Below are 26,560 nucleotides of genomic sequence, written 5' to 3'. Positions count from 1 at the left end.
TTTAGATGTTGTCTGAAGTCACATGGCAGATGCTTTGGAATAATAATCTCATTTGTCTCAAAGAACAGGTTTATTGCATTGGGGTAAGTACGTTTGGAGTGACACAGCTGGATGTGATGTTCACAAGATTGTGAACATCACATCCAGCAGTGTTAAGATTGGTCATTCAGCCACACAGCCGATGAATACCTAATGTGCTGTTATGGCAGCTCCACACCTCCAGCTCTCCATTTTACCTTCAGCATATTTATTACCGTTTACATTCCAGTGTGCACATACACATTACAGATCAAAATATAGTCAAGAACTGAACATGTTGAATGTCCCTTCTCAAAAAAAGGAAATCTAAATATTTAACATTTTCCCCAATTACAAATGATGGTGACTGTGTCTTTGTGGTAGTGCAGGGTCATCCTTAGGTCAATGGATCGACAGTTCGATCCCACACTTCCATGTCGATGTGTGGGCAAGACACTTAACCCCGATCTGCCCCCGCATGCTGTTCAGGGTTAGAGTCCTGATGGGCAGCATGCACCTTGCATGGTGGCACCTGCCTTCATCATCAATCATGACAATATCTTTAAAGCGCTTTGAGTGGTCAGAAGACTAGAAAGGTTCAAGTACGATCCATTTACCAAACAGTCCTGATGTCCATGGAAGACATCTTCCAACAGCGGCCCACTTTTCTCTTCTTTTTTTACAATAGAGCATAACAAAAATCCCTAATATTATTGCTACACTTAGCAGCCAAAGGTGGGATCGAACCAACTTGTTACTATAGTACTGTAACTTAATAACATTTTGAGGTACTTTCACTTTACTTGAGTATTTATTAGGGCTGTCAATCGATTAAAAAAAAGTAACTAATTAATCGCACATTTTGAAATTGCGATTAATTAATCGCGATTAATCGCGATTAATTGCGATTAATCGCAATTAAAAGTTACAAGTTCATTCTTTTTAAAGACAAAACTTCACACAGAGCTGTGTTTTCAAAGAGGCTCCTACATATACAGTGCCAGCGAGGTATTTAATATCGTGGATGATCAATTGTTTCTTCAGTGAAACATCAGATTAGTTTAAAAAAATATATATATTGAGACCCCATTGGTCCTGTCATCTTTAACATTGAACACAGCAGAACCAGTGGCCTTGGTAACTGACTGACATTCAAATATGTCACGTTAACCCTCTGGAGGCTGGGCTCATTTGATACATTTTACAAAAAAAATTAAAATCACCGTTTAACCCTTGTGTTACCTTCGGGTCATTTTGACCCGAATCAATATTACACCCTCCTGCCGCCTTCGGGTTAATTTGACCCCATTCAATGTTTAATGTCGGTGTTCTTTCGGTAGTCAACAAACAAACATAAAGTGCCTCACACTTAAACTTGGAAAACAATATTAATTCTAATAATTTTCTGGAGGTTTTAATTGCTGGCGTCAAATTGAACCCAAAGGGTAAAATATGTTAGTAAATATAAAGGTAACAGGAGGGTGAAACATTGAATCGGGTCAAAATGACCCAAAGGCGGGGGGAGGGTGTAATATTTAATCGGGTCAAAATGACCTAAGGCAACACAAGAGTTAAAAGTGTTTCCCTTTTAAAGACAAAACTTCACACAGAGCTGTGTTTTCAAAGAGGCTCCTACATATAAAGTGCCAGCGAGGTATTTAATATCGTGGATGATAAATTGTTTCTTCAGTGAAACATCAGATTAGTAAAAAAAGAAGTATATTGAGACCCCATTGGTCCTGTCATCTTTAACATTGAACAGCAGCAGAACCAGTGGCCTTGGTAACTGACTGACATTCAAATATGTCACGTTAACCCTCTGGAGGCTGGAGGCATTTATACATTTACAAAATAAATTAAATTCACCGTTTAAAGTCTTTTGCATGTGACACACCCCCACGTGTTATACATCAAACATTCCAGAACAATCTCAGCTCTGAAATGAGCCTCATTGTCCTCGCGCCGTGTCCTCTGGTTCTCTGACTGACAGGCTGCTAAATGAGCCTAACCTGTGAGGTGGGAGGTCCTTTGTGATTTACTGAGTGTTCATTGGTTTTTTTCCCCCCGAAATGTTGACAGACAAACGGATTGACCAATCACGTTGAAGGTTTCGTGTGTCGCGTTCTTTCCGCGCCGCGTCACCCGACACGTCTCCCCTTCGTTCCTCTGTGTATCAGAGGGGGAGACGGGAGGAAGGAGGAGCAGGAGGAAACCCGACTGATTCATCCACGAGTTAAACTGATTTCTGCTCCTTATTTTCGCGGAGAAATGATTGTTTTAAAAACGGAAACAGTGTCAAACCGTATTGCCGCGGTTTAAAAAAAAAAAAAAAAAAAAAAAAACTTGCGTTAATTGCGTTAAAATATTTTAGTGCGTTAACGCGGCCAAATTAATCGCATAGATTAACGCGTTAACGCTGACAGCCCTAGTATTTATACTTTATACCACTTTATACTATGGCCTACCTACCTCCGCTCGCGAATGCCACCAAATAGCCTACAATGAACAATGAATAAGTGCGTGTGTGGCTGGAGAGGAGGGGATTCATACGAGAGAGGGTCGTTCACATTTCGTTAATATCAAAAATAAGTGCACATCATCATGCAAACTAAGGTCATCGTCGTTCCTCGGCTGCGCGCACGGCGAGAGAAGCTGGAGCACTCACGTGAGAGAGCGAGAGAGAGAGAGAGAGAGAGATTTTTTTGATTTTTGAAAAACACTTTATTTCACATTTTCTCAGCTTTTACATAGCTTCTTAAAAATAAAGTGCTTTAAAAAATTAAGTTGTTAAAAATAAAAAAACACCACAACCAAAAATAAAACATTAAAAACAAATAAAACATGTTTTACCTCATAAAAAGTGGTGCAAACTCCAGCTCCTCTTCCACCACAGAGCAAACAATACCGTTAAAACACCAGCGTTGTTTAAAAGCATCCAGGTCTCCAATGTGTTTATAAAATCTGAACTCCAGCCAGAGTCTGGCTCTGATGTTGCAGAGCCACACTGCCCTGGCTTCCTGCCCCTCTCTGTTTTCCACCCGGGACTTCCTTGTTAAATATATGGCCATTTGGCTTCGCGGATAAAAATTAAGGAGCTGCCATTTTATTTTTCCGTCTTTTGTAGGCAGCTCCCATGATAAAAACCTTCTCTGTAAAAGCCACATTAAAAGACTAAAACCAATGTTAAAAGAGCGAAGAAACTCAAAAGTCTCTTACACTCGTTAAAAACATGGTAAATAGTCTCCCGGAGTTCACAGAAGGGGCACTGGCTCAGGACAGCGGGATTGATTACCTAAATAAAAGCGTTGGACGCGACAGCACCGTGTAAAATCCGCCACTGGAGGTCAGCGGTCCTTTTCTTTAGGGGAGGCTTGTATAGGACCCCCCACTGCGGGCCAGGGCCTCCATGCCCAAGTCTCTCTGACCACACAGTGGGCGGTCTGTTGCACAGTCTGGACCTGTTGATACTCTTCACGAGGTTAAAATACAAAGTCTTCTTGTCTGCTTTGTTCAGTGTGCAGTTTTCTGGGTGGCTCGTTCTTAGCAGGGGCGGTGAGTCCCCTAGCCCCGGGCTGAGGGAGATGTCTGGGAAGGGTCTGCAGGGTCCGGCTCTGTTCTCTGCTGGCTGTAGTCGTTGAGGAGGCTCCTCTCCAACCCGGTCAGCCTCTGCCTCCACAGCTCCAGGAGCCTCCTCGCCACCCGGTCGGAATGCATCCCCAGCAGGGAGCCCAGGGCCGGGGGGTCGCTCAGCGTCGGCCCCACTGCATCCACCAACTGCTGCAGGCAAAGGGTCTTTGTTCGCAGCAGCGCCCCCGTTAGTCCAGGGGTGACGCTGCTGCTAATGTCCATTCTCGCTTTATAAATTAATGGTTCTCTCAACAACCAGAACAGAGAGTCAGACTGTGAGCACCTTTCGTGTTTAAAAAGGGCCCACGACTTAAAAACACCCTGATAAAAGGAGGCAGCCCACTTAGTTTTAAAAAGCTGGGGTCTATTAAAAACAGAGCAGTATCCAGCCCTAGGTTGTCAGCACGTCTGAGGATGCAGCTGGCCACGTCCCGCCACACTAAAAACCCCGGACTCGTTAAAAACTTCTGAACAAACTGTAATCTAAAAGTGGCCGTCCGGCTGGCCAGGTGGACAAGGCCCTGTCCCCCCTCCTCTCTGGCTAAAAACAGCACCCCCTGTGGCACCCAGTGTAGACCCTCCCAAAAGAAATCCACCATCTTCTTTTGTATGTTGGCTAAAGCTCGAGGGAGGGTCTAAAACTGTCAACCTGTGCCACAGTTGGGATGCAATAAGATTGTTTAAAACCAGTACTCTACCTTTAAAAGACATCTGGGGGAGCAGCCACTTCCACTTGGAAAGTTTCCCCTCTATCTTCTCTGTGACGCCCTCCCAGTTCTTCTGGACCATGCTCGGTTTCCCCAGGTATATTCCTAAATATTTAAAACCGTCCGTCTTCCATATGAGTTTTTGTGGAAGAACCGGGAGGCCGCCACGCCACTCCCCCACAGCGAGGGCTTCGCTTTTCTTCCAGTTCACCCTCGCTGATGATGCCATGCTAAAATCATGTACTATTTGATTTAAAAGGTTTACATCTTTTTGGCTTTTAATAAAAACAACAACGTCGTCGGCATACGCCGATAAAATCATTCTTCCATTAAAACCAGGTAAAACTAAACCATGCAGGCTAGAGCGTATTTTAATGAGGAGGGGCTCGAGGGAGAGTGCGTAGAGCATCCCGGACAGAGCACACCCCTCTACTCACTCTAAAAGGAACACACAGCCTGCCGTTTATCTTCAGCACACTCTCAACATTACTGTACAACACTTTGATCTTAGCTATGAAACCAGCGCTGAACCCAAACTTCCCCAGAACTTTCCAGAGGAAGCCGTGTTCAACGCGGTCAAAAGCCTTTTCCTGATCTAGAGAAATCAGACCAGTATCCATACCCAACGAGCTGGAGACCTCCAAAACGTCCCGAATGAGGTGGACGTTGTCCACCATGGACCTGCCGGGCACACAGTAGGTCTGGTCCCGATGGAGGACCTGCTCCATAGCTCCCCTCAGCCTGGAGGCGAGGACCCTGGACAGAAGCTTGTAATCCACACACAGCAGAGACACAGGGCGCCAGTTACCGATATCCTGCGGGTTTCCTTTTTTTGGCAGTAGCGTCAGCACTGCCCTCTGGCAGGACATCGGCATGGAACCAGAGGCCAGACTCTCGTTGAAGACGTCTAGGATGTCCCTTCCGAGGACATCCCAGTACTTCTTGTAAAACTCAGCGGGGAGGCCGTCGATCCGGGCGCCCTCCCTGCATTCCCTGCAGGGCAGCTTTCAGCTCTTGGGGGGTTATGGGTCTGTCGAGCTCCTCATTAGTCTCCTCGGAGACCTGAGGCAGTTCCCCACAGAGCCCCTCCGTCGACTCTCCCTCCTCCCTATACTCAGTGGCATAAAGGGAGGAGTAAAACCCCACCGCTCGCTTCCGGATCTGGCTTGGCTCCACAACCGGCTGCCCTGCGTCCGTCAGCAGTGAGTGGATCACTCGCTCCTGCCCACTCCTCTTCTCCAGGCCGAAGAAGAAGCTAGAGGGAGTGTCCATCTCCGCGATGGTCTGGAATCGGGACCTGACCAGTGCGCCTTGTACTTTAACTAACAGGTCGGCGAGAGCCGCCTTTTTACTTTTGAGGACTTCAATATGTCCTCGATCTCCTGTGGACTCGCTCAAACTTTCTAGGTCCACTATCTCAGTCTCCAGGTCCTTCATAGATCTGGTGACGTCTCTAGTGACGTTGAAAGTGTGCTGCTGACAAAGGAGCTTAATTTCTACCTTACCACGGTCCCACCACTGCCTAAGATTATTAAAATCACTCTTCCTCAGCCTAAAAACGCTCCAAAAATAAAACAACACCTCTCTAAAACTCCTATCGAAGGTTAAAACTGTATTAAAATGCCAATATGCGCTCCTAGGTAAAAAATTCCTAATAAAAACATGACATAAAACCAAAGAGTGATCAGTAAAACCAGCCGGAACAATGCTGCACATTTTAAAAATATTAAAATGGTGCTTAAAAACATAAATACGGTCTAACCTGGCTGAGGAGATCCTTCCCTCCCTAACGTGGGACCATGTGTACTGTCGGCAGTCCGGATGCATCCTTCTCCACACGTCCACCAGACCATGAGAATGGACCAGCCTCCTCAGCACCTGCTGTGAAGCTGGATGTGGCTCTGTGTGGTTTCTGTCATTAAAATCATCCTCTGTGCAGTTAAAATCCCCCCCCCAAGAATAAAAAATCCTCCGAGGCACAGTCATTTAAAACATCATTAACTTTGGATAAAAACAGCTGCCTCTCTGTCCCAGTTGTTGGAGCATAGATATTTATTAAAACCACGTTAAAAAGGTCGAACCGTGCTTTCACAAAGAACAGCCTCCCCTCCACGATGTGTTTGACCTCCAGTGACCACGGGCTGAAGGCCCTGGAGAAGAGGAAGCCCACTCCTCCGCTGAGGTTGGTGTTGTGGCTCAGGAGGACTTCCCCCCCCCCACTCCCTCCTCCAGTCCGCCTCGTTGGTGCTGTCGCTGCGTCTCTTGTAAGAAGAGAACATCGTTGGCTTTCATCTTGTTAAATTCATAAATAGATGTTCTCTTCTTACTGTCCCTCGCTCCATTTACGTTTAAAACTCCGACTCTGAATGTGTTCATTAAAAGAAAAGAGTTTAAAAAACAAATAAAACTTAAAATCAACAAATCAAATAAAACCCACATTGGAGCTCTCCACCTCCCCCTGCTGGATGCACTCCTTTACTTTGAGTAAAATCTTTTTAATCCTAAAAACCTCTTGCTTTTCAAACGTTTTCATATGATATCGGCACGACTGTACAAAAATCACGAGGTCAGGAAGTGATCCCTGACCTCCACTTTTTGTTTTTGTTTTGTGTAAAAACAGGCTGATTTCGTCGGCCGTATAAAGCTTTTGTTTTTGACTGTTTGTTAAAATCAGAGGAGAGTCGCTGTCCTCTGCCCCCTCCTCGTCACTACTGTCCTCCACCGGCCCCGCCTTGACTCCTCCTCTCCTCCACCCTGCTGGCTTTGGCCTCGCTGCCAGCACTCTGGCCACTCTTCTTCCTTTCGAGGCCACTTTCTACCCCCCTGCTTCCTCCTCGTCCATCTCTACCTGCTCCGCCCCCTCCTCCCCTGCCCCGTCCTCCTCCACCTCTTGACTCCACCCACCTGTCCTACCCCCTCTATGGGCTTCTCACCACCCCTGTCCTCGTCTTTTTTCCCCTTTCCCTCCCTTTTCTCACTTTCCTCATTATTCTCCACCCCATTCCCCACTTCCACCTCTAAGCCCGTGCCACCATCACCATCACCACCAATATTTTTTGTTTTTTAAATCTTTTTTTGTTTGTTTTTTTCCCCTTCTATTTCTTGTTTTCCTTCCTCCTCCCCACTTCCCACCTCACCCACAGCCTCTACCCCACTGCTCTTGGCAGATTCCCCCACATCCCCTCCATTTTTTTGGTCCGGTTTTCCTTTTTTTCCCTTCCTCTCACCGCTCCCGACTCCACCCACAACCTGCTTCTCACTGCCCTGTCCAGCCTCCCCACCCTCATCCCCACCCTCACCACCCTTGCCCGCATCACTCCCATCACTCACTCCCTCATTCATACCCACCACATGTGTGTCGGGTGCAGCAGCAGTGACGCCGCTCGCCGCGCTCTCCGTTGGAATCGGCGGCGCCGCCGCAGCACCGGCCGCCGCCCCGGCGGCGCCTCCTCTCAGAGACGCCGCCGCCGCGAGCCCCGCAGCCGCGGCAGCGGCAACCGCCTCACCTGCTATGCCCCACGCTGGTGTAGCGGCGTGGCGCTGGGCGGACCCGAGCCGCCTGGACCAGCTGGCGCAGGGTCGCGCGCTCGAGCAGACCCTCGCGGTGTGCCCCTCCTCCCGCATGAAAACACTTCATCGCCGATGAAGGCGCGTAAACGTTATAGTTGAAATCATCTACTCTGACGCTGAAGCGCAGGTTTAACTCCGCGCTCCGGTCGTTGAGTATCATATAAACCGATCTACGGTAACTCAGTATGTGCTTCATCAAGCTCTCCTTGAACCCCGATGAGATCACTCTGATCGGGGAGACCAGTTTCCCGTGCCGGGAGAGCTCTCTGCTGAGGAACTCGCCGGAGATGAGCGGAGGACGTTTGACACGAGGACTCTGGTGGCCGGCTGATCCAGCGGAAACACCTCCACAAACAAATCTCCCACCGAGAGACCCTCCTCTACCACTTGGCTCACCTTCCCCACCTGATCCAGGAAGATCACGACCGAGCCGTTCATCTTGGCGGCGGACTTCACGCTGCCGAACCCGACCTTCTTCCCGACTGCCCGAGCCAATTCCTCCACGCTGCACGAGGAGTCACCGGCAATCTTCATACCGTGTCTCCTCGTGAGCAGCGGGGGGGGAATCGGGGCAAACATTTCTGCCACGCACCGAGCCCGGTGAGGCACCGGCAGCGGGAAGACACCCAGAGAAAAACCCAACTAATCACCAAACAAATTAAACTACTGTGAAACCAACTAATAAACCACATAAACTAAATACACACAACTATGAAAGAATAGAGAAGAGAGAAACACACAGACAACGCTCCGCAGCTCTCTCACACACACCCTGTCGCTCTGACGCTCAGCGTGAACTGAGAGAGAGAGAGAGAGAGCATCCTGAACCACAGCCATGAGGTGTTCGGGCTGTGCAGAGCTCTAGGACTGATGTTTATGTTTTCATACAGTCTTTCGTGCACTGTCGGACCCTAAAGTTGCATTTTTCCGCGTGAAGCATGTCAAACGTGAATCAGTGTCACCGCTCATTTCTTCTGGATCTTTTTTGTTCGTTTGCGGTGGATTCATCATCATCATCCTCCTCATCATCATCACCATCATCTCGGGGGAAGTCTCCGGTCTAAACGGCAGACCGGCCGCCGTTTGGCGGATTTGAGGTTTCGACCGGAGACAATGCCGCTCGCCCTGACCGTCACCGGCCGCTGTGTTCTGGCTCTGTGAGCTCGGCTGTCGGCACCGCTGTGCCTTTTACGCGCTGAGAACAGCGGAGGTGAGGGGGGGTTGGAGGGGGGAATCACGCTTCGCCTCTGTATTGGTTGACTGATCTTCGGTAAGGGGGATCGGGGAGGAGGGGAGAGGGTAGCACTTGGATGTGATACTATATACACCATGAGGATGCAGGATGGAGTTAAGCGATAGTGGGAGAGGGGGGCTGGGGGGGCATTTGATTGTATTTTTTCTATATCACATTTTCTATATACATTCCTTTCCACAGATAGATAGGGGGGGAGTAAGATCAAGAGAAGGGGGAACACCAGGTTGAGGTTGCTGTGCAGTGGGGGTTGAGGGGGGGGGGGGGGGGGAGAGAAAATGCTGCCTTCGCAGGAAGCCTCCAAACTCTACCATGACAACTACATGCGCAACTCCAGGGCCATCGGGGTCCTATGGGCCATCTTCACCATCTGCTTGGCCATCATCAACGTGGTGGTCTTCAACCAGCCCTACTGGATTGGGGACAGCGTCAGCACCCCGCAGGCCGGCTACTTCGGCTTGTTCCACTACTGCGTGGGCATCGGGAACTCCGACCGCGAGCTCTCGTGCCAGGGCAGCTTCTCCGAATTCGGCTCCATCCCGTCTGGAGCCTTCAAGGCGGCTTCCGTCTTCGTGCTGCTGTCCATGGTGCTCATCCTCGGCTGCATCGGTTGCTTCATACTCTTCTTCTTCTGCAACACCGCCTCAGTCTACAAGACCTGTGCCTGGATGCAGCTGCTATGCGGTGAGGATGGGAGACACCTTTCCATGTTTTATTTAGGGGGGCGCAGGTGAATGGGGGTGTCTTCCAAACACATTTTATTTGGGGCACACCTTGAGGAGAGGAGCATCAGCTAGGGGCCCCCACATCTCAACTCTCTTGTGTAAGACCACATCTCCTTGTCAGAAATGCTCTACACGAGGGACTTCGTCAGTGGTGCAAAAATTAAAGCATCGTCCCCCAAAAAAGTATTTGGAAGTCAAGTAAGATATTCAGGAACATCCCTTGTGAGTGTTGTGGCCGGAATGCTAAACTTGTAACGCCCTGTTCCGTTTCTCCTGTGCCTCCTGTGTTCTGTGTCTCCTCTATGTCTCCTCTGTCTCTTTGATTGTTTCATTCCCTGCACCTGCCCTCAGCCATTCCTGTCCTTGATTGTTTCATTCCCTGCACCTGCCCTCAGCCACTCTTGTCTCGTTACTGTCTGATGCCGTACACCTGTTTCATCCCCTGACAGAACACAGGAGACACAGAACAGGGCGTTAAAAAACTGGAAGAATAACATCTCAGTCTTTAGTCTTTAGTCATTATTCCGCTGTGTCCCCTGACATTCTGTAACATAATGTTTTGAAGCCTCGTCGGAAGAGACCCTGGGTCCCAAAAACAACAACTACATTCTGACACTACCTGTTCTTTGTCAGCAGGCTGGTTGAAATAATGTGTCAGAGTGTAATTATATGGAGTTATGATAAGGAAATGCCTTCAGCAGCGTTGCATCAAAGATCACAGCTTCTATTTTGGTTGCCATATCTAAATCCCAGATTGTTGTGCATAATCTGCACATGCGAGTAATGTATCCCCAGTCAGCCCGTTCATTCCTCCGTATGAAACCGGAACAAACTCCACGTAAAGGCTGCATTGTAATTGTATATAAGAAGGTGCAATAAGCTGTCAGATATAGCGGAGCCGATTAGAGAGGGATATTGGGCGACGATGGGTCAGTGGTTATCAGGTCCGTCTTTCAATCAGGGGGTTGGAGGTTCAATCCCCGCCCTAGTCGATGTGTCCTTGAGCAAGACACTTAACCATGAGTTGCTCCCTGTAGCTGTCTACAGTGTATGTAACAGGATTGTAAGTTGCTTTGGATAAAAGCGTCAGCTAAATGACATGTAATGTAATGTAATATTGGAATACTCATCATTAGTGGTAGATGGAGCAGTACGGGGCATGGTTAAAAAATAATATAAAAAAACGTTAAAAATGTTTGCTTTGGACATCTCATCTACCATGAAAATGCTATATGTATACATTGATACATTACAGACACAAAATGACCATAAAGAGACAAATTATTTTACAAAGACACACAAATGGACCACAAAGAGAAACAAAATAATGAGAAAGAAAAAAATAATCAACCACTAAGACACAAAATAACTACAACAAGACACAAAACAGCTACAAAGACACCAAATAACGACAAAGAAACACACAAATAATTTAGATGTCTATGTCTGTACCCAGGGGCCCATTGTCTCCTAGTCCAAATGTATAACCTCAGTTGTGTCGGATTGGTGTATTACCAGTTACCTGGGTTACCTGTTGTTCGCCTATCACTGAGCGTTGAAAAGAGACAGTATCAGTTCAAGTGGAGCCTGAAAGTATCTCCAGTAAGCCCAGTTGACATTAAAGAAACCCTCTGGCAGATTCCTAATCCCACAAACCGCTGAGTAACTAGACGTGAACTGGTCTCAAATGGGTTTAAAAAGCTGCCGATGGGAGATGGTGTTCATGTTGAAGATGAGGTTTGATGTCGTTTTTTCTGGAGTTTTCTCCCTTTGGCCCACTCACAAATCATGGCTCGAGTGTTCTCACTGACAGGGTGCACAGTTGTGTGTGGAGGGAAGAGGGCTGATTGTGCATTGCTCTAGAAGGGCTGACATTATCTGGGAGGAGGTATTGATGGCTAGATTATTGCGTCCCACAAGGCAGCAAGAGTCTGTGTGGAGGGGGGTGGGGGACCTTTCAGAAATCATGGACTTTTACCTGCACTCTCTGGCTCTCTGCGTCCTCGGAGAGAGAGAGGCAGGAAAACAAAGAGAGGTCAAAGAGATACATGTACGGATTAAGAAATGAAGAGATGGAGGAGAGGGGCAGTGAAAGTTATTTTTTGAGCATAACAAAAAAATCAACAATAGTAGTTTATGGTGAGACTTTCCCTCTATTCCTTGCAAACAAACAGGATGTGAGTGGAGCTAATGTGACACGTAGAATAGAAAGCTAACCGAGGCTTTACACTACATAAGCATGTGTTACGCCTCCTGGTGGCTCGAGGTGGGATGCAACATAAGGCAGCAGGTTTGCTTTCATGAGGGTGCAGGGTATCTGACCTGTCCTCATTGACCCTGTGCTCCCAACAAAAAGGACTTAGCCAAGACACAACAAACATAGGCTGCTACCAATGAACTAGTAGAGTTTACCAAAAAAGCTCCACAGCAACCAAAAACCGAACCACTCTCTGAACAAACACACGACTATTTAAAGGGGAATGATTGATGGGTGATCAGGAACAGGAGTGATGATTTGATGACTGGAACCAGGTGTGCACGTCTGTGAAGTATGAGAATGACAACAGGAGGGTGAGACAAAGCAACAACACAAAACAAGACCAAAACAGAACACAATACAAAACATGTAGACCAGTGTACGTAACAGCATGTCATTGATTCTGCAGTAAGAAATGACAAAGCAATGATCTTCTATGACGAGTCTTAGCTAACGCCCGCTGTGAGTTGTCTCTGCGGACTGCCACAAAGGTTGCATTTGATGTTCTCTGAAGAAAGCTGAGATAACATGTAGGGGGATTTCTAATGGGATCCGTCCTGTTTATTCCTTAATTATTTTTGTTAAAGCTTTATACATTTACACAATATATACAGCACATCTACATCTCCCCGTCCCTCTTTACCACCTGAACTATCATGTCATCTCCGCCGACTCCTTTCGTCTCCATTTCATCTTGTCTTCCTGCAAGTGATTCCCATGGACACATGGAGCCTCAGCCATGGCACCGGAGGTGTGAAGCCGAGAACACACTAAACGGTGCATTAGTTTGACACTTCTCCTCTGAAAACACAAACAAAACACAACATCTTTTCAACAGCCTTCGTCTCACTGTGGAAGGGGCCGGGGGGCGTTGCTCAATACTCTGAAGCAAAATAAAATGCATGTGCCTCTTTTCTTTTCCTTGTGTTAAATGGGAAAACAACACACACTTACTGAGTAAATGAGAGCGTCAGTGTTCCAGGAAGCCTCCCTTCACGCTCAGATAATTAAGGAATCAGTTTTATCTTATTCCCCTAAACTGGCAGGCTAACCTTGTCAGGTTTCTGACTGTTTCTCAAACTCAGCTGTGGGCTCAGTGATCTAGGTCCAGAGGTGGTTTGCTGGGTCAGTGCTATAGTATGGTGCAGACAAGTTCTATGAAAAGTCTGCTCCAAATCTGCCGGAGAAGGCTCAAACTGACAGCTTTATCTCCTAAAAAACAGTTTCTTGAGATATTCAGGGATCAGAATATAAGTACTATGAGCCCTGACGGGTCATCAGAAGTGACTTATTTAAAAAAGTGCGTATTGAATCTTTTTGTGAGCTGAGGACATAGACTGTAAATAAGAAGTGGACGTAGTCATGGTGACGTCACCCATTGGTTTGTGGACTGCCGTTTTGAAGCCACGAGTTCATCTATGTTTTTGCCGTCGTCATGTTGTTGTTTTTCCAGCCAACAAACGTAAATTACCATATTAGGAATTCTGAGGAGTGAAGTAGTGTATGTGAAGTATATGAAGTATACGACTCTGGTAGCGGCAGCGATCTATCAATCACAGTAAGCCCCAAAATAAACTGAGGCAAAAATGTTCAGTGCAATTGAGGCATAAAGACGTGTGCTACAATTACAAATAATTTCTGAAAATTACATATAATGTCTGGAAATAGACTAACGCTAAAAGTCTTTTCGCTAAGCCAACAACCATTATCTGGTAACTGCAAAATGGCGAGAAACCAAGAGAAAGTTGCTTTCATTTTAGTCCAGATATCAACATCAATTATTCTTTTGACCATAAATTAAGCTGTAAATTAATACATAAACATAAATGAATATATATACCATGAATTAATCTATAGACTGTAAAGTCATTTATAGATTATAAAGTAATTTATAGACTGTAAATCTCAAGACCGGAAATTGCCCTATTGACTGTAAAAGAACCAAAAGACCGCAATTGGATTTCAGAGGGACTCTCTCATTTATACCAATATTACTTTTACTATCTGAATCATTTGAACACAGTGAGCTTTAAACAATAATCTGACACCAATGAGAAGTCGAGAACTAGGACATTGAACACAAGTCAGACGAAAATGCTCCAACAACTGATTCCTTCTTTCTCCAGTCAGTTGGATCTTTGCTGAAGAATTACTTCTGGTGTTGGAGCCGCTCCACACTTCCTGGACGACTTTGACAAACTCAGCAAAAAACCTCCGCTTCAAACAGAGCGGAGTGAAGCCCCGAGGCCAACATGGGATTGAGTGCTGCTATGGCTGAAGCGCACACTTGGTGTGTTACATTGAGCGGGTACTGCTGCCACAGGCACAGCTCTCACTAGTATGTGTGTGCATCTTTCATGTGCATACATAGATGACATGTTTCATCAAGGCATTGCCCCATGGTCCCACAACCACCTGAACGCAGCAATAACAATGATATTTAGAGGCATGTGCATCGCTTATTCAACAAACATTTCACATTTTGAACATTAATCTCCACCACAAATGTTAAATATCATCAATGATATTTATAATATTAATAGGCATGTACTACTTGTGTTTGTATTATTCTTTCTGTATATGAAAATCTATGAAAATATCGTCCAATATACAGTCAATCAAAGGCTATTTTAAATATGAAATATGACAACTTGGAAGTGGTTTTGTTGCCTCAATGGCAAAATATGACAAGTAGGGATGAAAGTATGGCTATTATTCTTTCAGAAAATAAATGTAGATTTATGAGAGCAGTGTAGGAGAGGATTGATGGAGAAGAAAGAAAGTTGATGGGTGCTAAAAGATATTAAAGGATCATACGTGGGTGAAAAAAAAGGTAATTAAAGAAGGAAAGAAATCCAGCAGAGGATTGAAGATATGCATGGTGTGTGTTTGTGTGTGTCTGCGTGTAAGTGTGTGTACAGTGTGTGTGTGTGTGTGTGTGTGTGTGTGTGTGCCGCCTGCCGAGACCCTGCTAATGCAGACCTAATCTCGGTTTCACATCACTGCAGTCCTCTCTGTGCGCCCATCATCTTCAATTCTCTCCTTAGATGTTGAGCCTCGACCAATTATTCTCCATGCCATGCAAAACCTCACTCCCCTTTAACCTCCCAGAGAGTGGGAGGAGAGGCAATGGATGCTGTGGTATGTGCAAGTAATTGTGAAATGGAGTTGGACATTTTTAGTAAAACCCAAACCATTGATCAAATTCAAGCCGGCGTCGTTACTGTATGGCATTTCTGCACCTGTGTTTGTGTGTGTTAATGAGGAAGCAGCCTATGGGATTGGAGCTGGGCCTATTTGTTTCAGGCCGGGGGCAGATGATAGTTTAATCAGCTCTGTGGTGCAGCTCCTCACGGCCACTGGGCCGTGTGGAGGAGCTCTGCACCGGGCCAGCAGACTGCAGGACGCCACGACAGACGCTCGCCCGGTCAGAAACACCGGAGGGACCGCTGCTCAGCCCCAGACCACATGACCACCCAAACTCTCACAGAAAAACGGGAGAGGGAGAAAAATAATATTGGACTTGAAAGTGGTTAACAGTAGCATGGGCTCCTGGAACAGACCAAACATGTTAGAAAATCCAAAATGTACAATCGTCTTCAGATATAATTGTATTTGTTTATTCAGATTATCATTTTGTTATGCAATCCTTTGTTCTTTCCGTATTCAATATTTCATATATGTTGCTTAGAGAGAGAAAACATCAATTTAAATGTTCAACATGTCGCATTTTGGGGAATTTATTAGCAGAAATTAAATTAAGTGTACATCACCTGAACTAAGAATCATTATATTTTCTTACGCATAGAATGAGCCCTTCATATCTACATCGGTTCCCTTCCTAAATTAGCCCGAGCTCTCCCACAATGTTCTTTGTTTTCCTGAAAATAAACCCTGAACTAGCTCTGGGAATACCCTTTCCTTCTGATGAGAGAGAACAATGTTAACAAAACACATCTCCCCTGAGACGCGATACCGGGATCACAGCGACGCATCATTTACGTTAACACGTGATGTTACTGTCTTTGTTCTTCTCACCATATCCACCAGTTAATGAGTGAGTAATTAGAGAATAAAAGATAGAGAAAAAAGGAAAATGAGAGAAACTCCCACTCATTGGTGTCTAATTAGTCTACATTCAGAACATTCTGAGAGTACAGTCCTTCAGGAATTTAGCATCACTCTCTTCGCTTTCCATAACTATTGTGCTTTTGGCCACAAACTTCGAAGTGGAAACTGGCCTAGTTAGTACAACACAGGTCTCATTTCATAAACTAGTCTAATGCTACTGCAGCAGACAGAGCTAGCTGGTGAAAATGATTGAATTTCTAGCAGCAAATTTGATTTTTCTCAGATCATGGAGACCAAAGGAGAGCGCACATTACAATTAAATGGCAGAACATGAATGCTAATACACGTCATAATCTTTATATGTTGATAACATTTAGATTATGTTTTTTCAGCTTGTTCTGCTGCCACCCAGAGGCCAACAATCAATAATTGCAGCTTTAAGGTGCATCTCAGCAGATATATCGATGAAGAATAATGCTCCGTAATTCGTAGGTTTTCTACTAAATCTTTACGTATGTTAAACACGCAATCATGAATGAGGAAGTATAAAGACTGCAAACATCGGCAGTTGAGGTGGATATCCAAATCGAGTTTCTTGCTGAACGTATGAATACGCTCCGCTGTGTTTTGGCTGTTCCTTGGACTCTCTCATTTATGTGACTCATCTCATTCTTATAACAAACACATCCAGGTCAGTGTCTCTGTGTCCGCTCATTGTCTCGCCATCTCAGCATCTGAGAACTGGGAGGCAGATATGTATACTTTGTCTCCTCCAGGCCAACCACACCCCTCCTTCACATCGGTTCCGCCAGTTGCCACGACAACATCGCCCTACTTTCCTTCCTTCATTTGAATCTCACTGTCTTCTCACCCGTGTCTCCTTCTCCTCTCTCTTCCCTTCATCTATAGGCTCCTTCCTCAATCATTGCCATAGTAATCAACATACAAATGCCACCAAAGATACACTCAGAAATAGCCTCATGACATAAGGAATAGTAATCCCACATTTAATATGCAGTGATAGAAATAGTGGCAAATAAAACATAACACCACGTTGGATTTTGTTGATATAGTTATATAGATATATATTGCCCACTTCTCCTCCTAAGGACGTGACGTAAGGTGGGAGGACTCGAGGAGGCTGACAATGCACACTTTGAAGGAGGCAGACCCAGAAATAAGACTCAATAACAAGATTTCTCCAATATTTACTAATTATAAATGTATTTTATTTTTATCTCTTATCTTTACTAATGTGCACCCGCTGCTGTGATCCTGCAATTTCCCGACTGTGGGACAAATAAAGTAATATCTAATCTAATCTAATCTAATTCCCAGGTTTAACACAAATTGTAATCACAGGGAAGTCAGTGTGTAGGTTAACCACAGGACTTTCCACCAGGAGACCACCGTTTGTCTCTCGTTTAAAGCCCAAAGTCAATGTTGACTTGTTTATATTACGTAGTTTGGCCCTGTTTCAGACAGCTGTTTTCAGTGGAAGGAGCTCTGATAAAACATCTGTAACATACCGCCAAACGTTAGCTGGTGAATATATTGAAGCATTTAGGGGCTAAAGAGCCAGCTATTGTTCTCTTTTGGAGAGTAGAATGAATATTTGCCAATAAATGTATATGATGCTATTATTAACCCTTTTTTGGTCTTATAAACCCATCATAATAATAATAAGCATCTATTGAGGACTTATAAGGGTCATATTACCTAACTAACGCTTATTACAATCAAACAGCTCATTGTAGTAGTTACCTTTTATTAGATATTTATATTATTTTGACAGGAAACCTGAGAAAGAGAGATGACATAATTTTCCTCAGTAAATTGTTTTTTTGTTTCACCTTTACCTGGCTGCTTGTTTCCTCTGCGCCTGAACTTTTGCCCCACCACACCTGTGACAAAATGTCAGGATGATAACTTTGACAATTTATTTTTATTGGCTCACTTGCACGACATATGTCTAGTAATTGGATCTTCAAATGCTTAAAAAAAGGATATGCTCTGGATTATGTAAACAAATGTATTGATATATATTGTTGTCTTTAACAGTTGCTACAAGCATGTGCTCTGATATGTTCTTCTGCTGAATAGAACAACAATTATGTCCACTTCTAACATGCATTGTGAATCATTTGAGCATGTACTGGATTACATAGTCTATGAAGTGCCACTGTGCAACTGGGGCTCGGTGGTAGAGCAGGGTCATCCTTCAATCGGTGGATCGGCGGTTCGATCCCCGGCTCCGCTAGCCCATATTTATGTTTTACCCAAGGATGTATCCTTGGGTAAAACACTTAACCCCAAATTGCTCCCGTCGGCTGTTACTGCAGTGTATGAATAGGTGTCAATGATTAGCGAGGCCCCTTGCCATCAGTGTATGGGTGAATTATATGTGAAGTGCTTTGAGTAGCCAGAAAACTAGAAAAGTTCTATACAACTTTACCAGTCAGAAACTTTGCAGCTCCCTCTCAGAGACTGTTGGGATTTCCTGTAAGCAGCTGAGACCTACAGCACCGTACGTCCCGATGAACACTGAGCCTGCACATCGACTTTTATTTGGTCTACGGCTCCCAGCGGTAGCGGTGGTTAGCAAATGAGGCATTCAGGGACCCATCTGTTAGGGCCAGCTTGTCCTTAGCTGGACACTACACATCAGGGGTCTACTTAGGCCTTGTGGGAGCATACACACACACACACACACACACACACGCACTCACTCACTCCACAGAAAAGGATTTTAAAAATCCATGCACAGACAAACAAACACCAAAGGCCCTCTCATATAATGTGGGCCTGTACAATACATACATTTTAACGTGATGAATCGTGGTCCATGCCTACTACCAACTACGCCACGGCCCTGTTGATGCTCCGCCCACTCCTCCTCTCTGTCTCCATCTGCCTGATGGATCATGGAGGTCTGGATCGTGGTCCATGACTACTACCAACTATTCATACACTCTGTCATACTCATTGAATATGTATATATAACTCTTATGTGTCCTTCTGTACACATGACATCTATTGCTTCTGTCCATCCTGGAGAGGGATCCTCCTCTGTTGCTCTCCTGAAGGTTTCTTCCCTTTTTTTCCCTGTGAAAGGGTTATTTGGGAGTTTTTCCTGATCCGATGTGAGATTCAGGGACAGGGATGTCTATATGTACAGATTGTAAAGCACTTTGAGGCAAATTTGTAATTTGTGAGAATGGGCTATACAAATAAACTGAATTGAATACAAATTTTAAGAAAAGAGGAAATACGTCCACGTCGGAGGGAACCGACCCACTGTCCCCTTCATTTTCTTTCCCCAAAGACAACGTTAGAAGGCAATTTGTACTCCGTTCGAAAATATCTCCTTTGATATAAAGTAGAAGTTACAAGTCTTAGGAATTCATTACGGAAAGCACTTTTAAATTGCAACACACATAAACATGCCCCGCCATGCCTTGGTTGCGTAATAACTTTAGAGCACATTGACTACGACTCTCAGAGTGCATTACAGAACAAATCTGTTCTGTTTCGCTTTGTTTAATTTCAAATACCATGACATTGTACCCATCACGCCACTGTCCTCGAACATGAATCAATATTTCTCTCTACTTCTCCCGTCCACTCCGCCCTCTGTCTCCTCGCTCCTCCATGCCTCCTTCTCTGTTCTCCAGCCGTGTGTCTGGTGATCGGCTGCATGGTCTTCCCGAACGGCTGGGACTCGGAGGTGATCCGGGACATGTGCGGGGAGGAGACCGGAAGCTACGTCCTGGGCAACTGCTCGGTGCGCTGGGCCTACATCCTGGCCATCATCGGCATCTTGGACGCCCTCATCCTCTCCTTCCTGGCCTTCGTGCTCAGCAACCGGCAGAGCGACGTCCTGCATGAGGAGCTGAAGGCTGACATCAAGGGTGAGAAGTGAAAAGCACTGTGAATACTTATGTACATGTTATGTTTTCGTTCTTTATTTTTGATAAATGTGCAAAAATTTGCAAAAAAAGGTTTTCACTTTGTCATTATGGGTTTTTGTGTGTAGAATGTTGAGGAAAATAATGAATTTAATCCATTTTGGAATAAGGCTGTAACATAACAAAATGTGGAAAAAATGAAGCGCTGTGAATACTTTCCCGATGCACTGTATATAGTTGTACATTTCCACTGTTGACCATATCTGCACTGCATTTTCTATTTTTTATTTATGGTATACTGCTTCTTTGCACTCTCTGTTCATATGTAAAACTACATTTTGTTGCCCCAGTCCCTGTACTCTGTGTAATGACAATAAAGTTGAATCTGAATCTGAATCTGAGGCAAACAAACTCAGACTTTCACCAAGAAGCCGGCTGTTCAAGTCAACGTTCACTTATTTGACCTTCAATTTTGATGTAACTAACATATTTAGTGCCTACAACCAAGCTAACCGAGTAGTTTTGTCCATTCTAATATGTTATATGTAGAGGTGGCTGTGGCCTCTGCGTGTCATAATGTCTTTGGGCTGTTTTTATTTTGCTGCAATGAAAAAACAGCAGTTGATTAATTTTTATATATAAATGCAAATTCAACTTCTTTGAAAATGTCAGCTTCAGTAAGTCATGCTTTAATTGTTCTTTTACAATTTGTCTGTTTCGGGCATCCTCATGTTCCGCCACTTAGTTTTTCCTCCTTATAAAACGGCAGAATGGATTATTGGCACACTTTATGTATTTTCTGCCATATAACACTGCCTCCTTATAATTACAAATAATGTATCTAGTAATTTCTAGACCCTGCACGGTTTTTTGATGGAAGCATTTTAAAGTTGTTGGACTTGGATCTTAGTGTGATCTACACAAACATTTTAAATGAGATTATTTTATAAGATAAAACCGGATAATTGAGGATTATTTTAGCACTGAATATACTTGTCCTGCTACTAAAGAAAAATCCTTTGATTGATGCAATTAAATGGTTTGAATACAACATATTCTTCAGCTGTGTGGTTGATATACTTAAAGTGTTTGACAGTAGATGTTGGATGTAGTTAGTTTGCGTACGACTGGTATTGTGATAACAGACATCAGAGAAGGTGATTGAGTGTTGAGCTGCCTTAAGATAAATAAACTCCTGCAATACCTGTGGGTCACATGTGTGTGGAGTTAGTTACCATGGTTACATGTCAGACAGATTCCAGAAGTACGATACTGTGGTTTCCGCTTACTGCAAGCCTCTCTCTCTCTCTCTCTCTCTCTCTCTCTCTCTCTCTCTCTCTCTCTCTCTCTCTCTCTCTCTCTCTCTCTCTCTCTCTCTCTCTCTCTCTCTCTCTCTCTCTCTCTCTCTCTCTCTCTCTCTCTCTCTCTCTCTCTCTCTCTCTCTCTCTCTCTCCTCATTCCTTTCTGTGTAAACTGTATATATTTTGCAATAACCATTATCCAGTGTCATGGAAACATTTGCATAGTTAATTAATTAAACTGTGCACTAAATATATAACACAATAGAGGCAGCACGTTTCTGCAAACCACAGATTAATGTTTGCACTGTAGCCTTTGTAGTGATTGAAATGAAATTCAGCTTCCAGGTAGAGGAAAACTATTAATCTTACTCTTTTTGTGTCTTTTTTACAGATTTTGCTGTGTCAAGGGTAAGTTCCCATTGTTGTTAGCAGTGTTGTGCTTTGGGTCTGTGGTGTCATGGCTGTGGATGGTCTGTGTGTATCTGAATATTTCACTGTATATGTTCTGTTATCATGTAAGGAGAGTGTTAATGTGTCTCAGTCCATCACCTGGATGATAATGCTGCATGTTAAAAACATCACAGTGAGTGCAGCCTCCCCTCAGATAAAGTTGACCTCATAAACGCCTCATGAGACGATGTTTGGTCACGTTAGAGGTGATACATCCCATTCGGGGCGAAGGCTAAAAGGGCCGCGCCGAGGTAGAAGAAAAGAAGGAATAAGCAGGAAAACAAAAGGTGGGCGGCATGTTGGGGGAAACGTCCTCGGGCACAATGCTTTCCCAAAGGAGAAGGTCCACTGCGAGAGGAGAGGAGACGTCAAGTCGAGGAAGGCCTTTCGCCGAGGAGTGCGTTTACGGCCCTCCAGCTCCTCTGTGTGTGTACATCAGCATCAAAGGAAGAGAGGACGAACAAGCCAAGCTGATGTGTAAAGATAAAGTCCCACAAACACAAATGTGACATGAGCAGCCGGGTGTCGCGGAGCATTAAAAATGAATAGCTAAAAGACCAGAGTACGAAGAAAACCATCTCTACCTTTGAGTATTTTAACAAGAAGAAGTACTCTTCATGTGCCTTCATGTTTTTCTGCTTACGTTCGCGTCTTCAAATCAAAAAGAAAATTGTGCGGTTCAAATAAATATTTTTATATTCTGTTTATATTTTTGGTGGGGAGCAAAAAGATGAAAGTTTGTCATTGTTCAAAGAAAAATAATACAGAAAAGGTGTGTTTATTTACATATAAAGGATGCTTAGAAGATGACAATCAAGACCATCACACGTAATTCTTGTTTTAAACATTTCTCCGAAGACAAAGCATTAAATGTTTTAATGAGTAGGTCCCAAAAGTTATATTCTGTCAATAGCATGTGCAAAAGGCTGAGTATGTAAACTATGCTCACTTTCTGAGATGCAAGATATGCGGCTTTAATGAGAATGTGAGGATCTTGGAAAAAAAAGAATTACACAATTGCTTGTGTAATATGTACTCGTCTTTACAGTTGAGTACACATTATGTTGTTTCTGAGCGTACACTGTCGAGGACTGATGCATCTGTTTCATCGGTAAAAATTTACTTTTTAAACGTTGAGCTTCACTTTTGACACTTGAAACTTCCTCAAGTCAAACACTGTGGCAGAAGTTTCAGAGCCTCAAACACACGGAGTATAAACAGTTTGTTCCAGGTGGTGTCCCCGGCTGTTTTGCCCTTTTCAGTCTGAGAAGGGTTTTGCTCCTTGTCCTGCTCCACAGGACGCCATCATCACCCCCTCCAGCAGGTTCATCCTGTAATTGAGGTTTAGAGAATCCGATCGCTGCGAGGTTAACTGAGCTGAAGGTTAAGTTAAACGGTCCTCGTTCTGACCTCGTTATTGAACGGCCTGGAGGGAGTTCCCATTGGCATCAAAAGTGTTTATCTATTAGAGGAAATGGCACGAATACGTTGATTTATTTGACTAACTTTTCATGCCTTCTTGAATTCTTAAAATATAATTTGGATTTGATGTCAGATCAAATCAACATGGCATGAAAAAAAAGAAGACATTTGGAGGTTATACATTTGAAATGCTCTCTAGGATGATGCTGCGATGAGTTTTTGAAAGGAGAGGCTGGAAAATGTCGGAGAAAATAAATTCAAGGTGTGACCTTTCAAGTCCATTGCATTAGTATGTTTTTTTAATGTTCGTTTTTCATCTCGCCGGCTCGCACTGACTCATATGTCAGAGCCCTTCTGCCACTTCTCTCACTTCCATCTGCAGCCAAATGGAGCCGAGCAGCAGACACAGGAATTAGAATAAGCGCAGAGAAGAACATCCGAAATCAACAAATGCAAACCGATACGGGATGAGCGACGCTTTCTTCTCCATCGTAACCAACATTAAAAACATCGAGTGGAAGGCTTCTGTTCCTCTGTGTGTCGCTTTACCGTGTGAGCTGAGTTATCAGATGACTTTCAGTTGGATGTGAATGCTTGGTGTAGATAATGAACATGAACAAAGATGAGTAATCATTTCAATTTGATGAGCTCAAATTAAAGGTTTTTCTGCTCTTGTGTTCCACGGCTGCCATCACCACATGTAACACCCTGTTCTGTTTCTCCTGTGTTCCGTGTCTCCTATGTCTCCTCTGTGTCTTCTCTGTCCTAATTGTTTAATTCCCTGCACCTGCCCTCAGCCACTCTTGTCTCGTTACTGTCTGATGTCGTACACCTGTTTCCCCCCCTATATATTGTGTCAGTCTTTCCATTGTCTAGTTCCGTGTCCTTTTCCCGTCGTCCTGTCCGTGTTCCTGGTTCTGCCTGTTGACCCTGCCTGCCCCGAACCTGGATTCGCTGCCTGCCCCTTTTGGGCCTTTTTTTTGTAAACTGTTATGCCTCATTAAAGAGTGCTTTTTTTGTTATTACCTTCGCATTGAAAATGCCGGAAGGTTATGTTTTGATCGCCGTGTATTTATTTATTTATTTATTTGTATGCGTGTTATTCGCAAATCTCAAAAAGTATTGAACCGAATCGCATGAAATTTGGTGGGATGATTGTTTATTATCCGGGGACCAGTTGATTAGATTTTGGGATCGATCGGGTCAAAGGTCATGAACAGGTCAAAATCTTTCGCAGAACTCAAAAAGTATTGAACCGAATCGCATGAAATTTGGTGGGATGATTGTTTATTATCCGGGGACCAGTTGACTAGATTTTGGGATCGATCGGGTCAAAGGTCAAGGTCAAAGGTCATGAACAGGTCAAAATGTTCTTGAATCGCATGAAATTTGGTGGGATTGGTTATTATCCGGGGACCATTTGATTAGATTTTGGGATTAATCGGGTCAAAGGTCAAGGTCATGGAAAGGTCAAACTCTTTTTTTACCATAGCACGATACATTTTGTCCAATTGGCATGCAACTAATGCCAAAATGTTCATAATTCAATGCCCAATCTTGTGATATGCGAAGGTATGCACTCTACCGAGTGCCCATTCTAGTTTATTTATTTATTTATTTGTATGCGTGTTATTCGCAAAACTCAAAAAGTATTGAACCGAATCACATGAAATTTGGTGGGATGATTGTTTATTATCCGGGGACCAGTTGATTAGATTTTGGGATCGATCGGGTCAAAGGTCATGAACAGGTCTAAATCTTTCGCAGAACTCAAAAAGTATTGAACCGAATCGCATGAAATTTGGTGGGATGATTGTTTATTATCCGGGGACCAGTTGACTAGATTTTGGGATCGATCGGGTCAAAGGTCAAAGGTCATGAACAGGTCAAAATGTTCGTGAATCGCATGAAATTTGGTGGGATGATTAGTTATTATCCGGGGACCATTTGATTAGATTTTGGGATCAATCGGGTCAAAGGTCAAGGTCATGGAAAGGTCAAACTCTTTTTTTACCATAGCACGATACATTTTTGTCCAATTGGCATGCAACTAATGCCAAAATGTTCATAATTCAATGCCCAATCTTGTGATATGCGAAGGTATGCGCTCTACCGAGTGCCCATTCTAGTTTATATTGCGTCCAGCCTGTCACTCTGCGCCTGAGCCTCACCCCGTCACAAGAACCTGACAGAACAATCCAACCAGAGACAAGAGAAAGACTGACACAATATATAGGGGGGGAAACAGGTGTACGACATCAGACAATAACGAGACAAGAGTGGCTGAGGGCAGGTGCAGGGAATTAAACAATTAAGACAGAGGAGACACAAAACACAGGAGAAACAGAACAGGGTGTTACACCACAAGCTTTCTTCTGAAAGAAAAGTTAACTTGGTCACTCGTTAAAGCAACATAAAAAACACCGGCGGTACACTTCATTGACTGCTATTTACTGGATGGACCAACAACAAAAAAGGGAAGCCTTCTGATTGGCCCACAGCGTAGTTGCTGTCTCAACTGCTGCTAAGTCTAATATATTTCTTAACCTTTACTGTAATTCTTTTGGGAGTTACAGCTCAGTGCAGTAACTTTGTTGGTTAAGGTGGAATAAATCAAGTTTAGCTGTGTAACCTTTAAAAGCACATTTCACCAACACTTCAAAGAGCTTCACATAAAACATCGTGACCCATATTGCAAAAGAAGCCCATCATAGAAGTACATGTGAAAACAATTGGTAACGGTAATGTTCGGCAAATGATGCCGAAGGTGGACAAGTAAAGAGGCTCTGGGCAGAAAAATACACGAAGCTTATATTGTAAAGCCAAATGACAAACTGCCCCAAAAGGAAAAGCTATAGAGTTTGGAACATAAATCTCTTTTATTAACAAAACAACGAACAAAATGATTGTCAGAAAAAGATCTACGGAACTTCCTGGAAACCTGATGGTTAAGTCCTCAGTAAATATAAAAATAAAAGCCTTGTGTTGTTCATACTATCAATTTATATAACTCAATAATATGTGTGTGTGTGTGTGTGCACTTTTCACTCCATGAAATTAAATATAGTTTTGACCCCTTGAAGTGTCCCCCCCGTCTTCTCTCTCTGCCCTGGTCAGGCACATTTCTTCTATTTGTGTCTCTCGGCTAAGATGTTGCTGACCACCGCGTCTCTCTTCTTCTCTCTGTTCCTCCTCCAGATTGAAATCCGGGACAGCGTGGATCCAAGATTTGGAGTCCAGCGGTTCCACTGA

The 26,560-nt window shown here is 44.2% G+C and overlaps 1 protein-coding gene across 1 annotated transcript; it reads left to right on the top strand.

Annotated features, from left to right (window-relative positions):
* The first annotated feature begins 7,761 nt into the window (after positions 1-7,761).
* lhfpl4a (LHFPL tetraspan subfamily member 4a) lies at positions 7,762-26,560 on the top strand. Its single transcript, XM_056437923.1, has 5 exons — positions 7,762-7,794; positions 9,450-9,858; positions 19,902-20,138; positions 21,828-21,844; positions 26,507-26,560. The coding sequence occupies exons 2-5, from the start codon at positions 9,453-9,455 to the stop codon at positions 26,558-26,560; spliced, it is 714 nt and encodes a 237-aa protein (XP_056293898.1). The 5' UTR covers positions 7,762-7,794; positions 9,450-9,452.

This window comes from Pseudoliparis swirei, chromosome 18, assembly GCF_029220125.1.
Source record: "Pseudoliparis swirei isolate HS2019 ecotype Mariana Trench chromosome 18, NWPU_hadal_v1, whole genome shotgun sequence".
Classification (NCBI taxonomy): Eukaryota; Metazoa; Chordata; class Actinopteri; order Perciformes; family Liparidae; genus Pseudoliparis; species Pseudoliparis swirei.
This window is presented reverse-complemented; position numbering and strand designations above follow the sequence as displayed.